The 17,804-nt window shown below is 41.6% G+C and overlaps 1 protein-coding gene across 3 annotated transcripts in view; it reads right to left on the bottom strand.

Moving 5' to 3' along the window:
- Nucleotides 1-17,804, bottom strand: part of LOC124615316 (focadhesin) — a 292,146-nt gene that overhangs the window by 239,926 nt on the left and 34,416 nt on the right. For all 3 annotated transcript variants that reach the window (XM_047143114.1, XM_047143113.1, XM_047143115.1), the window contains exons 3-6: nt 5,198-5,263; nt 4,969-5,123; nt 2,204-2,407; nt 1,953-2,130 (exon numbers count right to left, since the gene is read on the bottom strand). In XM_047143114.1, coding sequence (XP_046999070.1) covers nt 1,953-2,130; nt 2,204-2,407; nt 4,969-5,123; nt 5,198-5,263 — 603 coding nt within the window. The remainder of the gene's footprint in view (nt 1-1,952; nt 2,131-2,203; nt 2,408-4,968; nt 5,124-5,197; nt 5,264-17,804) is intronic.

Raw genomic sequence — 17,804 nt, forward strand, 5'->3', positions numbered from 1 at the left:
CATAAAGAGAATCAAAGATACAGGCCATATGACAGCCCTCCCTGGCTGGATCCATCAAATGGAGGGAGATGGAACATTTATAACTTTCTTTCAGCATGATGGTGCCTCACCTCTTCAAGAGCAAGCTGTTTGGACATCCCTGTATATCTCGTTTCCCAACGGGGATATGTTGTAGAAGTCGAATGAGTGACCACTACATTACCTGAACTAAAATCCATAAGATTTCTCTCTGTGGGGACATGTGGAGGCAATTGTATATGTAATGATCGGAAACCTCGCAACATCGGGGACTGGACTTTGATGCTTGTACTCGTATTCTGGTATGTGTGTTGGTTAAAGTCCACAAGAAATAGGTGAAGTGGTGATAACAATGATCTTACAACATGCTGAACAGTATGTCAGGCACAACCCATAGCCTTTGTATGTTATCACCAGTATTTGCCTTGTTCCATACAAAATGTAGTATAACTCAAGAAGGGATAAAATTATGCTCAAACAAAGACACCACTGTTTTCTGTGTGTAATTCTATGTGTGTCTGATGTGTCATCCAATTTGGCTGCTTCCAAAACAGTAGCCATATTGGTAAGATAATCTCTCAGGTTTGCTGCCCCTTCCCCTTTCCCATCTTATATTACTTTCCTTTAACTTTCCATTCACCCACCTGTTTTTGTTTTAGAATGGTGGTTCCACACCCATGGATCAACCTGTAAAATTATATTGGTTGGCAGTGAATACATGCTTATGAGCAAGTGAATCAGAGATAGATGCTGTATTGGAGAGAGAGAGAGAGAGAGAGAGAGAGAGAGAGAGAGAGAGAGTATCCCTGTCCCCACTGTAAATAATTTACTGTATCACATGACTGGGATGTCATCACACCTGTTACAGGCTCTTGTTGAAATACTTTAGCACAGTATGGGCAAGACACACAATGTCAGGCACTGGGCTTTTTCAGTGACATCATGAAAGAATGTACAGTAACTGCCTCGAATCAGGGAGAACTATGACCCCAGAGGCAACTGCCGTGAGCAATAATGTAATGTTCAAGGGAGCACTGTTGACTGCAATGGATTGTAACAGTAGACAGACATGCTACACTGAAGCAAATCATTTACCAGTTCTATGCCAGACAGTGAAAATTACGAAACAGCCACACACTCCGCATCATCCTCTCACCTTAGGATAAAGAAGCCATGGCCCCAGATAAGTACCTCAGCTCATCCCATGTCATTGGGCACACAGATTAGGATGGACACAAGAATATTGCCAGTGGATGCCTGAAGCGTGGAAAAAGGTCAATGGTTGGATAAGGTATGTTATTCTTGGCCACATATTCATAGAAGTGTATGAATACCTAGATGCATCCCACTTGCCAAGAGGGCACCCTTCAGGCTTGTGGTAGAGGTATTCTTTTTCAATATATATTTACACAGGATGAAATTTGGCCCCTAATATGTCTGCCATTATATCTTAGTGACAAACAACACAGGAATTTAGTGTCCAATCATGTGTACCTGTCTGCTTACAGCAAGCAGCAGCCTCTACCTTCAGCAAGCCACAGTCCACCCCGTCAGTCAGTCACTTGTGTCAGAATGATCTGAAGAACATTCCACAGACATTAGGGTGCTTGTGTGACCACAGCTTCCTTAGTACTATCATGTACACCTGGAAAAACACTGAGGTAGGAGTGAGTGTCTTGGATCTAGCTCCAACCAACCTCCATAAGTTATGGACAATGGCTGAAAGGTCATGGATCAGAATAACTTCACAATTCTTTCAATATCTTCTCGAGTTCATATGCCACTTTCTTCATTAGAGCAAAAGGGGATGCAAAGCATTTTTAGCTAAATGTCTATAATTCAAGTGCTCATGTATGTATTTGAAATAATAGTAAAACATTTAATTATACAGAAAAGCAGTTCATGTTTTACCTGTGAAATTCCAGGAAACTAACCTGTAACCACAATAAAGTTTCCATCAAAAATGATTTCACCTCTTTGTGATGAAAGTTTAATACAAGTAGCTCCCACACTTCCCGGCGACAAACAGAAGGCAAATTTTGTGGATGAGCTGGATCACACAACACATATAAGAGCAGTGGACGAAGCAATTCAATACTGTTCTTTGAAACTCTGAAAGAGAATACGAATATCTGAAGAACTATTTAAAATAACATTTTTGTTTGTCTTTAGTTCATAAACTTACATTTCTTCATTGTTTTTACACAGGAACTGTATCTGACTCAGTATGTCAGGCCACACATCATTTTTGTGCCTCAGAAGAATCAATAAAGGATGTTGAGGCACTTGCAACGCAAATGGACACTGGTAATGACGTTTTTCAGAAATCTGAGTTTTCATGTCCAGTATCAGCAAACTGCCAATAGCATTAATTATTCCAATGTAATTCCTAAAAAAGACAAATTATGAAAATCAGATAGGCCATTTCTCTTCAAAATTAAAGAAACTATGTATCCATCATACAATTATAATCACAGCAGCAATTTTCCTATTTTCTTAAGTCTGATACCAGCCATGAGAGTCTACTCTAAACATAATAAAAAGATAAGAATAATTTGCTGCTGCTTTGGTGTTATAAGTATACTTATCCTGGACCATTGCAAGTTTTATAAAATTGTTCATAATGCTACACACATTTACTTACAACCTGATAATGGTGTCTAGTTGCATTAGGAACACTACTAATAAATTGAAAGCCATACAAATACAAAATTTTGATATGGCAATATAAACTGCTCTCTCATATACATATACACCTAATGAATGGAAATAAACATGAGAAATCAGTTCCACCCACTTTTTATAAGAAAATATGTATGATGACACATAAACATAGTATCACATCAGAGTTTTACAGAAAAGGCCCACTCGAAATTAGAAATAGTTGAGAAGAAGGCAGTGAAAAAGAAAAGTTAGGACAAACTGCGTACACTAGGTAGCTCAGTGGACAAAGAACTGTCAGCATAAAAAAAGATATGCATTCAGATTGGTTAGGATCAGACACGGGCTTCAGTGCAGAGTATGAGATTTCATTAGCAAACTGTGTAGATGATGGTAATACTAAAGGAGATCTAAACTGGAGTATCTTCTTTGATAACTGCTAACTCTAGATAGATTATTAAGGACGGAAGGCACAGAACACCACTGACCAACAAACTAAAACCTCAAGTACAACTTTCAATGTTACTCCTTAGCTGTACTAGTTCACCATTGATTTAAGCTGTATTTGAAAAGTATGTGCCCAATTGCTAGAGCACTTGTTTTTCGAACACTGGGCTTATAACTAATACTAACCACATGCTTTTGCAAATACACTGGAACTTCAATTTTGTGTTCTCCAATTTTAAGTTTTTTCCTGATTTTACATTTCTTCCTAGTAAGGTTTACCTTAATTCTAGATGCTTACTCAACCTCTCAGTTGACTTTGTCCTGTTTTCTTCCTATTTACATTTGATGTGGCTGAATGAGTTATAAATGGCATAAAAGGCAGATGGTTAACACCACGGGTGGTGGAATTAAGGGAATATTTTAGGCCATTGTGAAGAGAGGAGATGTGAGGAGGAAATGCTGATGTAATCCACAATCGATGTTGCCAACACAACTTGCAACATTTAGCTTCACTGCACCACAATCACGATACAACTACTGCTAGGCTGCAGTGGTAATGGAAAAACAAGACAGTCAACTTGAAGTGCTCTGGATCGAGCCAGTGCGTGACGAATGGACCCAGCCATCACCTTTTCTTGTGCCATTTATAACTCAAGTCTCATTTTTTGTATGTATTTTTGATGTACTGCATTCAGCAACAATATCAATTGTCAACCTTTTAAATTCAATCACTGGGTCTCGAAGAATATACTTGGTCATAATCAAGGAAACATCGCCCATTTCCAGCTACTGAACTCTTATCGGCTGGCGATTTCTTAAGTCACCCAATAACCAGTACAGCCATGCTGAAAATATACTTTTCATGCAGACAATGTGCTTTGACAAAGATGTCACATGGAAATAGAACAAGGGTGTTGCCATAGCACATTTTAAAGATTTGTGTGTTCAAAACTGACATGATACAGTTGCAACAACTACATACACTACTCATGTATATACTTTGCACTGCACACACCACACACTGTAGATCATAAAGATCAGCAGCAGTGATAGAGGGCATGAAGCAAAGCTGTAGTACCTAAACTTTCTTTCAAATTTACATTTTACATAATGTACAGAAATTCACTGAGCTCACTTCTAATAGGCTTGTAACATCAACAGGGGAAGTAAACTCATTTTTTCACATCTCTTCGTCTCTCATCAAGCCTAAAATAACACTTTAATGGTGGTGAGAATGTGAAGTGCAGCTCACAAGAAAAGCTTTAAACAAAGTATGTCATCAAGCACATGTATCCATTTATGCTTATGGTTTAACCACTTAGCTGCTGTGATATTTTTAGTTTAATTCAACACGTTCATCAATTTTTTATTTTTCTGGGTAAGCCCGAAGGACGATCTCTCAAAAATGCATGTTTTGAATGTATAAATTGTAGTCGTAGCATGTTGGAAAACAGCTTGATTACCTTATACCCAGAAATCAACTTCAATTTTTTATGAGCTTTTACTTGCTGTTACACATCTGTGATTTTTTAAGATCTGAGGAAATTCATTACCACGAATTAATGTATCAACACTGTATTGCACATTTAATTTCCTTCACATAGACAGATTTTATACAAAGTATTGGAGAGGATTGCAATTTTTAATTATGTATGCCAATTACATGTGTTTTTGCTCATATTTTGGAAGGTTTTCCTCGATTCTGAATTTTCCTCAGTTTTGCATTTTTTAAAGTCAGGATCACATGAAAACGTAAAACAGGGGTTTCACTGTATATTTAAACATACTACCCGCACATTAGTACATACCATTTAAATTATCTGAACAAGAGCGAGAACTTACGAGGCAGATGTCAAAGCAGAAATGAAATGTGACAATGTTGGTCCAACTGAAAGCACTCCAAATTCCACCAGGGTGATAATTCCCTGACACGCAGTAATGCTGATGACTGGATCACCATCTTCACACTTCTGCCACAGCAATTTCAACTCAGGAAGCTGAAAATATATTAAGACATTGTAGATAATCAACCATACATCTCTGAATATGTACTATTTTGAATAATTCATACCTGGTGTATTTGAGCTGGGTTTGATTCATTTCTGTCTCTGGCAGTATCCACCAATTTTGCAATTGCCTACAACAATAATAATAAGACAGTAATATAAACTATCTAGATTCCAGCATTACAGTTAAAAACCACGTGAACAAAGCAAACACTTCGAAGGACATTGTTTCAACTTACTATATCAATTTTTGAATAGTTAAAGGACTGACTGAATTACTGGTGAATAAAGAAAGAAGGTGTGTTCAACAGTGAAAGCAACATAAGTGTGTTTGCTTAGAAGCTACTGGGCTGGGGAGGTGGGACAGGATGAAGGGGTTATTACAAACGCATTCAAAATGTTGATCAGTCTTCCAAGAATGGGTATGTAAGGATCTGTAGCAGTAATGCAGTATAATCAAGAGGTGTCTAAGGCTTGAAGCCAGTTCCATCTGAGGCAGAGGAAGCACCATTCCCACTTTGAGCTTAGTACTGCAAATGGTCACCAAAAATGAAGGAAAGCAACACTGAAACAGTGTCACATTCCAGTAGGTTAATTAGCTGCCAGCCACACTGTGAGTGAGCTGGTGATGTGAATGATCAACTGTCACGACAGCAGAGTTCTACAATCCTAAACATGCTGAACTATGCAAGTGCAGATTCATGTTAGTGTAATGGTTTTTATGCTTTTGTGTCTTCTTAATATTCATTTTATTGTTTCCTTTGTTTTAATGATACACTGCAACTGTTGCATGAGAACTTTATATATTCCCTATGAGTATTCTCCCATAGAGAGACCAAATATCTGAAAGCAAAAAGTTAGTTACAGTTTTCTACTCCAGAACAAAGAAAAAGCCTACATGCTGCATAAATAAGAATGTTAATTCTATGAAATTTTGGGACTGCAGCCGGGTTACATTGACTTCTTGCCAGGATATTTTGACTGACAACCATTCAGCCATCTTCAGGTGAGCTACAGGAACACGTCCTGTAATCACTGGACATAAACACAATAATAGTTCCAGCTGTCAATGACCACTGTCCATTTTATGCCACAACAATGTTTTCTGCAGTGTCATGTCTTCTCATGTTGAACAAAATATAAGATGACCTTTGGCCACACTTTTGTACTGACTGTGCTGGCTTCAATTCATCACCTCACTTGGATTGGTATAGTAAGAACATACATAGATTCTACAACTCTTCTGGATATTACAGATATGAGTGGCTGGCTAGTTTCTCCTTTTGGACTCTGATGCAGTCTGGAGGGAAAATATGGATTTTGTTTATCAGTGACCAAGAAAATAGAGAAAAGTTCCAAACCAAATAATGTGATGTATTTCCTCTTTTAATAAGTTGTAACTTCTCTCTCTAAAGTCTTATACGTAACCCGCCAAGAAAAGTACTGATATAATATATTGTTAGAGCTTTTCCCACAAAATCACTTAACAGAATGGCTCTCAAGAATTACATTGTCTTTGACTATAAAAAATCCACAAGTTGATAATCCCCTGAAGACAACCTAAGAAATTTCCACCCCTGTGTAATTCTTTCATTTCTTAAAGTTATTTATTTCACCGAAGAAAGAATATTTACGTCATTTGCATCAACTGGATGGTTTGAAATGTTGTTGATCAATCTAATAAGTTTTCCAGTGATTATATATTTTGTGATTATGCCAATAAAAATATAAATCAGTTAAACAGCAACTCATTTGTCAGATCATGACGATGAAGTCTTTGGTAAGTATAGTACGGAAAGTTCTTTCTCCCTGCGTATTTGCTCAAAATGCTATTATACTCACATCAAAAGTGGTTTTGCATCACCATGGTTCCCAGAACTCCTGAAGATAGACGTAGACTGCGGATATTGTATCACAGACACAGTCCCCTTGACTGTTCAGATATGTCACTAAACCTGCCCAAACATGTAAACAACCATGCACGGGCAGCACCTATTAGATGGAGGGAGTCCAACAGCCAATCAGTTCCAGTCATTCCACCAGGACGGAGGTACACAGCTCATGTTGTCTGTAGTTCAACCATGCCTAGATGTTCAATACCGCAGTTCGAATGGTTCAAATGGCTGTAAGCACTATGGGACTTAATATCTGAGGTCATCAGTCCCCTAGACTTAAACCTAACTAACCTAAGGACATCACACATCCATGCCCAAGGCAGGATTCAAACCTGCGGCCATAGCAGTGGCGCGGTTCCGAACTGAAGTGCCTAGAACCACTCAGTTACAGCGGCCGGCACGGCGGTTCGATCACATCCTCGTCATTACTTTGTGCCAGGAAGGGCTCTCAACAAGGGAAGTGTCCAGATGTCTCAGTGTGAACCAACGTGATGTTGTTTGGACATGGAAGAGATACAGAGAGACAAGAACTGTCGATGACATACCTCACTCAGGCCACCCAAGGGCTACTACTGCAGTGAATGAACGCTACCAATGGATTATGGCTTGGAGAAACCCTGGCAGTGGCACCACCATGTTGAGTAATGCTTTTCATGCAGTCACAGGACATCGCATTACGACTTAAACTGTGTGCAATAGACTGCATGATGCTTCACACCCGACGTCCATGGCGAGGTCCATGTTTGCAACCATGACACCATACAGCATAGTACAGATGGGCCCAACGACATGGCAAATGGATCTCTCAGGATTGGCATCACTTTCTCTTCACTGATGAGTGTCACATACGCCTTCAACCAGACAATCGTCGGAGGCATGTTTGGAGGCAGCCCGGTCAGGCTGAACACCTTAGACTCACTGTCCAGCAAGTGCAGCAAGGTGGAGGTTCCTTGCCTTTTTGAGGTGGCATTATGTGGGGCTGACGTACGCCGCTGGTGGTCATGGAAGGTGCCGTAACGGCTGTACGATGCGTGAATGCCATCATCCGACTGATAGTGCAACCATATCGGCAGCATATTGGCGAGGCAGTCATCTTGATGGACAACAATTTGCGCGCCCATCGTGCACATCTTGTGAATGACTTCCTTCAAGGTAAGGACATTGCTCAGCTAGAGTAGCCAGCATGTTCTCCAGGCATAAATCCTGTTGAACATGCCTGGGATAGATTGAAAAGGGCTGTTTATGGACGACCTGACCCACCAACCACTCTGAGGGATCTACGCCGAATCGCCGTTGAGGAGTGGGACAATCTTGACCAACAGTGCCTTGATGAGCTTGTGAATAGTATTCCACAACGAATACAGGCATGCATCACTGGGTGTTAGAGGTACCGGTGTGTACAGCAGTCTGGACCACCACCTCTGAAGGTCTCACTGTATGGTGGTACAACATTCAATGTGTTGTTTTCATGAGCAATAAAAACAGGCGGAAATATTGTTTATGTTGATATCTATTCCAATTTTCTGTACAGGTTCCAGAATCCTCGGAACCGAGGTGATGCGAAACTTTTTTTGATGTTTGTGGAACAAAACTGTTTCAATTACAGCTTACAGGAGTGTGGAGGCAGTGCATGGACAAACATAAAGATCAGCTTTTATTTATCTTTCAGCTGCAGTATGGAGGCTGCATAATTGGAGGGACGACTGGTGTCTGAGAATAGGGATAGGAGTGGGAGGGGAAGGGATGCTGCTACAAAAGACATGAGTATTGAGGAAGCTATTTTAGCCATCAGTGTTGTAATGTGAACATGTTCAGCAAGAGGGTGACTGAGTTTCTGGTTAGTTTCGTGGTGACCTTACATACAGGTAAACTGTGGTTGGTTGTCATAACTATGTAGAATGCTACACAATAGTTTCAGCACAGCTGGTAGATAATACAGCCGCTTTCACACACAGCCATAATGCTGACTCAATTGGAAATCTATGTCTCCCCAACCACAGCAGGTGTTGGCACACAATTACACGGAACAGCTTTCACAACTGGGAATGACAATTGGGGTGTGAGATTGGGAGTTGGAATGGACACTACCTTTCAATACCATGATCCTTTCCCAGTGTCACCTACTCTGAATCATACAGGTGGAAACTGTTGCCTTAGTGCATCCTCCATTCCAGTGCCACTAGTCACTAGTCTCTAACATCAATAATTCCCCTTCTGCTTCCTTGCCACACTCTTTTCTCTCACCATTATCTCTCCCCTCTTCTCCTCTCCCCTCCCCCATCCCTTCATGTAATACTGTACTGTATTTGTATTAATAGTGTGGTCACCTCTTCTCTCTCTCACATTCACCACCTTTCACAGTTGTTACCAGCGTTAATCCACAAATGACTATTGCCACAGAACACACACACAATTTGCACACACATAGCCACTACTGTCTCCAGGTACTACCACCCGACCGAAACTGTGTATGCGGTGAGCAGCAATCTAGAGTGGGGTAGTGGGGGCACGGAACAGCCATGTGGTGGGAGGGGGAAGCATAGTGGTCTCAGGAATGGATGGGAAAAGATACTAGTGCTAACTGTTGGAGTGTGCAGGGACACGAGGACAGGATAGGGCTGTTAAATGTACAACAGGGAGGTTGTGCTTGAGGTGGGGCAGGAGGGGGAGGGGGGAAGGGGGGGTGTAGAGAAGAGGAAATGACTATGCAGCTGAGTTGGTGGGGTAGAAGGCCCGTATCATACTGAAGTAGAAGCAAGTCAAGGAGACAGGGAGGTTATGGGAATGTGATGCATATCATTTTGGGATGCATGCTTAGCGTATTTACTCGAATGTAAGCCGCACTCGAATCTAAGGCACACCTGAAAAATGAGACTCGAAATCAAGGAAAAAAAAATTTTTCCCGAATCCAAGCTGCATCTGACATTTGAGACTCAAAATTCAAGGGGAGAGAAAAGTTTTAGGCCGCACCTCCAAATCGAGACAAAGTTGGTCCACTGTAATATGAGACACAATTTAGGTCAAATGAATGACGATACAGCTACAGTAGTTTGGTTCAAGCCTTAAGCTTAGCAGTTAAGCTTTACCATGTAGCCATTGCTATGTGTCAGGTGCTCCGTCCGTATTTATACAGGTACCATTCCTTTTTCACGTGCTTCGTCTGGTTTAAATTGATTGCTTAGTTTTCTTTGATCTGATAAGTTCCATTCTCTTTGTTATAGGTGTTTATGTCACTCTAAGCTGAAAATGCATTACTGTACTGTGTCATGCATTGTTTGTCGCATTCTGATAATGAGCGTTTACGGCCTATCCCTGCTTGCGGCATGACTTGCTTTTGTGTGCGCTACCGCAGCTTACAATAAAAAAAAGAGAGGAATTGTCTCATTAGCAAAACAATGGCAAGAAACTGCTATTTGTTGTTACTTACACTGCTGCTTTCTTTGATAATGATCAACAAGAACCAAATAATAGACTGCGTATGATATAAAATCTTTGCAGACGCCTCTGTAGTACATTTACATTCTGCACAGAAATTAGTCATCTTAGATTTAAAAATCTTGTCAATTGCCGTGCTTCATTTCTGACTGTATCTCTGTTAGGCGTAAGAATAATACGAACTTAAACATGACATGTTATGTATATTATTCCGCGTTTGCTGTTGTCTCACTCTAGTTTCGCTGTTTATTAGGTAGATGGGATTTAAATGAGATAGCAGCGAACATGAAAGAATACATGGCAAAATGTTTATATTCATATTATTCTTACGGTGAAGAGAACACTGCATGTGATTCACAATTCATAAAAGTTCTTATTAGCAACGATCTCTTGTCACAGGTAGGAAAAAATTCAGAACATAAAGTTGGCCATATTGACAAACATCCCAAACAGTCTTGCCAGTCGGATTTTTGTAGTACGTTGAAATGCTGCTACATTCGAAGATGAACAATACAGAATTTGTATTTACTTCGTTGGATAATGTATGAAAATGCAGTGGCCGAAACTCGAGGCGAAGAAACAAAGCTTGTCTTCCACCTTTTTTTTTTTTTTTTTTTTTTTTTTTTTTTTTTTTTTTTTTTTTTTACTGACGCAGACGTTTTGTCGCCAGTATTTCTCTTTGCACCTGCAAAGCATGCCTGTGTAGTGCTGCATAATTCGACGGCAGAAGTTAGTTGTGGCGGCACCTGCCAACATTTTTCAGAACTTCCGCTTACTTTTGCACTCGATTCTAAGCCGCAGGCGGGTTTTTGGATTACAAAAACCGGAAAAAAAGTGCGGCTTAGATTCGAGTAAATGCGATAGTAACTGGGTGGTCCAATTTTTCTCCTGGCCACAGTTTGGCACTGCCCATTCAAGCAGACAGAAAGCTTAATAGGCATTGTGCTGTAGAATACAGGGTTGTGGTAAACCACATGGCTGCTTCTAAAGGTGGCCCTGCTTTTGTGGAGTAAGACATTCCTGTAACAGGACTGGAGTAGGTGGTAGTGGGAAGATGTATGGGACAGGTCTTGGATCTAGGTCTATTGCAGTGATACAATGCAAGGAGTCAGGGGCAGGAGTGGAGTAGGTACAGACAAGAGTATTATGTATGTAGGGTGAATAGTGGAATACGACTATAGTAGGGATGGGTGGAGTACTGGGGAAGATATTTCTCATTTCAAGGCATGAAAAAAGGCAGTTGAAACACTGGTGGAGAATGTGGTGCAGTTGCTCCAGTTCTAGGTTATACCAAGTCACATGGCCGTACTGTTTTCTGGCCAGACAGTGGGTATGTGGGGGAGGATAGGTTACTGGGGGGACAAGGCACAGAACACCTGTTTCTGATCAAGATTGGTAAGGTAATTTCAGTCTGTGAAGGCTGCAGTGAGATCTTTGGCATATTTGAAGAGGGACTACAGATGCAATCACCATGGGTGGCAAGGCTGTATGGATGGGACGTCTTGGTGTAAAATGAGTGGCATCTGTCAAAATAATGGTACTGCTGGTGGTTGGTTGGTTTGAGAAGAACAGAAGTACTGATGTAGCCATCTTTGGGATGGAGGGCAACATTGAGGAAGGTGGCTTGTTGAGCTGAGGAGGGCCAGCTGAAGCAAATGGGGGACAAGATATTGTGATTCCAGAGAACTATGGACAGGGTATCTTCATCCTCAATTTAGATCATGAAGATGTCATCAATGAATGTGTGAGATCTGGAATTCTATGTGGTTAGGAAGTATTTCTCTAGACAGCCCAGGTTAGCATAGGATGGTGGCATGTGGGTGGCCATTGCTGTCCATGGACTTGTTTGTACAAGACACAGCCAAAGGAGAAGTAATTGTGGATGACAATATAGTTGGTCATGGTGACCAGGAAGGAAGCTGAAGGTTTGGAGCTAGCCTGGCATTGGGAAAGATAGTGTTCAATAGCAGCAAGCCAAAGACACTGACAATGTTAGTGTAGAGGTACTGGCGACGACAGAGCCAAGCAGGGTGCCAGGTGCTAAAGGACAGAGGAGAGTCGGTAGAGGCAATGGTTAGTATGTTTTATCTAGAAAGAAGGTTAACAGTTTGAAGGTGTTGTTGCACATGGACAAATATTCTTTATGTAGAAGTACTGTAACCAGCCACAATGGGGCATCCTGGATGGTTAAGTTTATGTACTTCAGGACATACTTAGAAGATAGGAGTAGAGGTAGTGGTGCAGTTATGGAGTGAGATAGACTCAGGGGAGAGGTTCTGAGATGAACCAAAGGATTTGGGGAAAGATTGGAGAGTTTTATTGATTTCTGGAATGGGTTGACTGTGGCAGGGCTTGTATGTGGATGTATCTGATAGCTAGCAAAGTCCGTTTGCCAAGAAATCCCTGCGGTTCATAACCAGATTGGTGAAGCCTTTTTTCAGCAGGAGATTACAAAGACAGGATCAATTTTTAGGTAGTGGACTGTGGTTCTTTCTGCAGATTTGAGGTTGTTTCCATTCTAAGCGATATAGAGAATGATGGTGATGCAAGGTTCAAGATTAGGAAATTCTGAAAAATTAACAGGGGATGATTTGTGGGCACTGGGGGTGGCCCATAGTTGGGTAGTGGAGGAAACTGAGTATGGCAGCATCCAGTATCATTTTTATATTGAGTTCGATTGGCAGGGTTAGTAGCGAAACTATGTCTCCGCTGTAGGGACCGAGACAAGAAGGAGAAAAGTACTTCAGCAAGTTCAGTATGAAGAATTTGGGTGTGGAGCAGAAGTAAGGCCTTTGAAAGGATTGATACTTCTGTGGGATGTAGGCTTTTGGACAACAAGTTCATGACTGAGTTGTGGGTCTGTTACACTCAGGGTTCTTAAGTGTGTCAGGAGGGTGTCTCCGAGGATGTGGTAGATGTAGTATGTCTGGAAAGCATAATTTGGTGGATGTGAGAGAATGTTTGTTGGAGGCTCTTGTAGTGGTGGTGGTGGTGGATAGTGATAGTCCAAGGTGGGAGTATGAGGTGGTGAGATTGGACAGTTTTTTGAGGTGGTATTGTGCATAACACTCTGGATGCTGGAGGCCAAGGGTTTCTACCGGGGAGATGGGATGCAGGAACTTTTTTTATTGCAACCTAGGATGATGGTGAAGAAGTAATGCAGCAAATTTTGGGCCTATTTATATGGTTTTGCAGGACTATGTTGGTAAGGGCTATGGACTAACAGAATTTAAACTTATAGAGGTGATTATGGAACGACAGTTTGCAGCTGTAAATGAGTAATTTGATGTCAGGCCATTTTGGAGGATTCCATGAGATGCAGAAACAATTTGTAGGACTGGCTGGCGAGTACCTATCCATGGCTCAATGCCTCCTCCATGTCATGAGTAGCAATCTACCCATTTCACAACGTTGTTATTCCATCCTGGATTTTATACAGTTTTATTTTACAATACACAGGGTGATTCAAACAGAAAGAACAGATTTCAATTGTTTATCACAAACTGTGAAAGATAGAAACACGTTGCTCATCTCACTGGACATAGGAAGGTCCACTGTTTTATGTCTGCACAAACACTACACTATACACTCAGCAGGAGCACCATTTGTTGCTTGAGAAACATTGAAATGGTAGTCCATTTTATTTGATGCACAAATCAACAAGTCTCTGTGTACTGAATCAAAAGTTTCAACAATTCGATTTCTCAGCTATGGAAGAGTAGCTGCCACAGGTGTTGCAAGGACACTGTGTTTTATGTACCTCCACAGAAATAAATAAATAAGTAAATAAATCACAAAGTGTGGGGAGGCCAAAATCAATAAACAAGATCTCTGTTGTCCACCTTTCCCAATCCAATGTTATGGGATGGTGTTGTTTAGATAATGATGTACCTCAAGGTGAAAATGAGATGGGGTGCCTCCATGCATTCAAACTAAATCACCAGACTCTTCGTGAAATCAAGAAAACAACCATTTTTGAAGAATGCCCAAGTATGAGATTCCTGTCACTGTTTTCTCCGCAGAAAAGAGAGGGCCATAAACTCTGTGAGCAGAAATGGCGCAAAAGAGAAATACATTCAGCTTTGGTGAGTCTCTCATGTTCAATGACAATGCCAGGACTTTGTGACTGCAAATTCTTCCATTGTGGCAGTTTACTTTACCCAACAGATGGAACATCAATCTGTCCAAAAATATGAGTCATTCAGGAAAAGGGTCCTCTATCACATCCTGGAGAACTGAAATGCAAAATTCGTACCTTCTGTTTTGGTTGTCAGGACGCAACTGCTGCAGTAACTGCAACTTGAAAAGCTTCATATCAAGTATTGTTTCGGAACACATCACACCACTGTTTGAGGAAATGAAATAATACTATACTAACAGCTCTTATACTGATATTGTTTTACTAAGCAACCAGTTTCAACATTCCGATCACATCATCTTCAGGCCTGTTGCATATATGGCACCAAGTACAAAGGCACTAATACTCTTATCTAGTTCCATAGATATCCAAACTTCATGAACATTTATGCTTTTCACACATGTGACAGCAACTGTTGTTTGAGGAAGTTGAAGTTCTTGGCAGGCCCGTCTTGTGGACTTCCGATGGCTCCATGTGAACATATCTCTCATAGACTCAACATTTTCATCAGACGTGCATTGCCGACCAGTGCTCTTCTCTTTGCACATGCAACCAACTTTCAAGAATGCTGTATCCTCCACTATCCAGTAATAGTTTGTCTGTAATAAACAACTGAAATCTGTTTTTTCTTTTTGAATCACCTGGTATATATATTCAGGGTGATTCAGCTGCCTCTACTGATGTCTTATGCAACCTGCAATATTATATATGGCCTTTAAAACCACGTGAGACTTTTATATTGTCTCATTCACTGCGCACAAACTATTAGTCTTACAGAAAAAATGAACAGGGCCATTTTGTAGGAAATTTAATGTAGTTCTGTGGTGTCACCGCCAGACACCACACTTGCTAGGTGGTAGTTTTAAATCGGCCGCGGTCCATTAGTACATGTCGGACCCGCGTGTCGCCACTGTGTGATCGCAGACCGAGCGCCACCACAAGGCAGGTCTCGAGATACGGAATAGCACTCGCCCCAGTTGTACGGACGACGTAGCTAGCGACTACACTGACGAAGGCTCGCTCCTTTGCCGAGCAGATAGTTAGAATAGCCTTCAGCTAAGTCAATGGCTACGACCTAGCAAGGCGCCATTAGTAACATTGCATGTATCTATGGAGTCTCACTTATATCGTCAATAGCGATGTATACAACAAGGATGGATTAAAGTTAAGTATTCCAGAAGCTACGTACTTTTCTTTACAGCATTCATTACGTATCCTGTTACAGACCTATGTCTTGCCTACGTGAACTAAACACGTGCCTTTCGGCTACTTCCGTGGCATGGCTGTCTTGCTACGCCACAACAGTTGGCGACGACGATTAAAACGATTTTCTTCTTTATCCTTACTTGATTTACTTGTGTCATGGCTTCGCCACACTCTCCAGATGTACTGTCCAAATTTTATCGCTTGCAGAATCAGCAGACGCAGGCGTTATTGGATGCCCTTGGACAGCTCGTCCAGGGTCAACGTGCACTGCAAAACGATGCGGCCACCGCCACTTCACCGCTACCGCAGCCACAACATGCAGTTGCACCCCCATTTCGTCCCTATGACCCAGCTAAGGAAACATGGACGGAGTGGTCACGCCAGTTTAGATTTCATCTCGCCGCCTACAGAATTCAAGGTAACAAGCAGCAGCCTCATTTATTGGCGTGTGTAGGGGTGCAAACGTACCGTGTGATAGTGAAATTATTTCCCCAACGCGACGTAGCAACTCCGTCCTACGAAGAAATTTTGTCTGCTTTAGATGCCTATTTCAAGGCAACAGTTAATGTAGTTGCAAAAAGGTATACTTTCTTTCGTACAAAACGTACGGCCGGTCAAACTAATAGGGAGTGGGTTGCAACATTGCAAGGCCTTACAAGGGATTGTGCTTTTGAGTGTGAATGTGGACTCCCTTATTCAGATACTATGGTACGTGATGCAATAGCACAGAACGTTTCTGATGTTCGCATACGGGAACAGATTTTGAAACTCGTCAATCCCTCCCTTCAACAAGTGATAGACATATTGGATAGACAAGACACACTTGACTTTGCACAGGAATCATTTGAAACTTCGACGGCCGTGTGTCACATTAACCGGCCCGCTGGGCGCGCTGCACGGACCGATAAACAGCCCTCGCGCTCGTCCGCGCAGCTGCCGCCTAGCACTCCACGTGTACCGCGCCAGCATACAAATGCAGTGAAATCATGCCCGCGGTGTGCTACTAGACATTCGTGTGAAAATTGCCCGTCACGCCAAGCTATTTGCTTTTTCTGTAATAAGAAAGGACATGTTCAAAGTGTTTGCCAGAAAAAGCTCAGATCAGACAATCACAACCATTCCAGGCCCTTTGCTTCGCGCCGGAATCGAACCAAGAATACTCAGGCTCGTGAACCTTCGCCCATGGACATTCATGTAGTTAATTCCACTCCGTCCAGTGCCACTGTCTCTAACAGTGACTGTGTTCATCCCACAAATACCGTGCGTCGACGTCACAAGAAATCGCGTCAAGTCGCAAGTGCTTCTGTACCAGTGTCAGTTCAAATTGCACGAGACAGTCGCTCTTGTCGTCAGCAGGACAATAAACTTTTTGTAGATTTTGACTTTAATGGCAAGGTCATACCATTCCAGCTCGATACCGGAGCTGCAGTTTCATTGCTCAATCACGACACGTACAAACAACTGGGCAAACCTCCATTGCGCGCCGCAAATGTTAAGTTAAATAGTTATTCAGGTCAGAATATCCCTGTGTTAGGACAGTGCAGTCTTCTTGCAACATACAAGGGACAAACAAAACTTGTGTCATTTTACGTTCTTCGTTCTTCTACTGCAGTGAACTTGTTTGGTTTAGATTTATTTCAGTTGTTTAACATGTCTATAGTAAATCAGGTCCTATCAGTGAATCAGACTGTGCCTTCAGACAGTGTTTCTCGTCTGTGTGAAGAATTTGTAGACATTTTTGCACCGGGCTTGGGTTGCGCTCAGAACTATGAAGCACATTTGGAACTGAAAGTCAACGCGCAACCGAAATTTTTCAGAGTGCGCAATGTTCCCCACGCATTGCGTGATGCGGTCGCACGAACATTACACGATTTAGAATCACAAGGTGTGATTGAACGTGTGCAGACTATTGTTTCCGACAATGGTCCACAATTCATGTCCACAGAATTTCAGTCATTCTGCCAGGCCAATGGTATTCAACATCTGACATCCGCGCCG

Source organism: Schistocerca americana, chromosome 5 (genome assembly GCF_021461395.2).
Source record: "Schistocerca americana isolate TAMUIC-IGC-003095 chromosome 5, iqSchAmer2.1, whole genome shotgun sequence".
Lineage (NCBI taxonomy): Eukaryota > Metazoa > Arthropoda > Insecta > Orthoptera > Acrididae > Schistocerca > Schistocerca americana.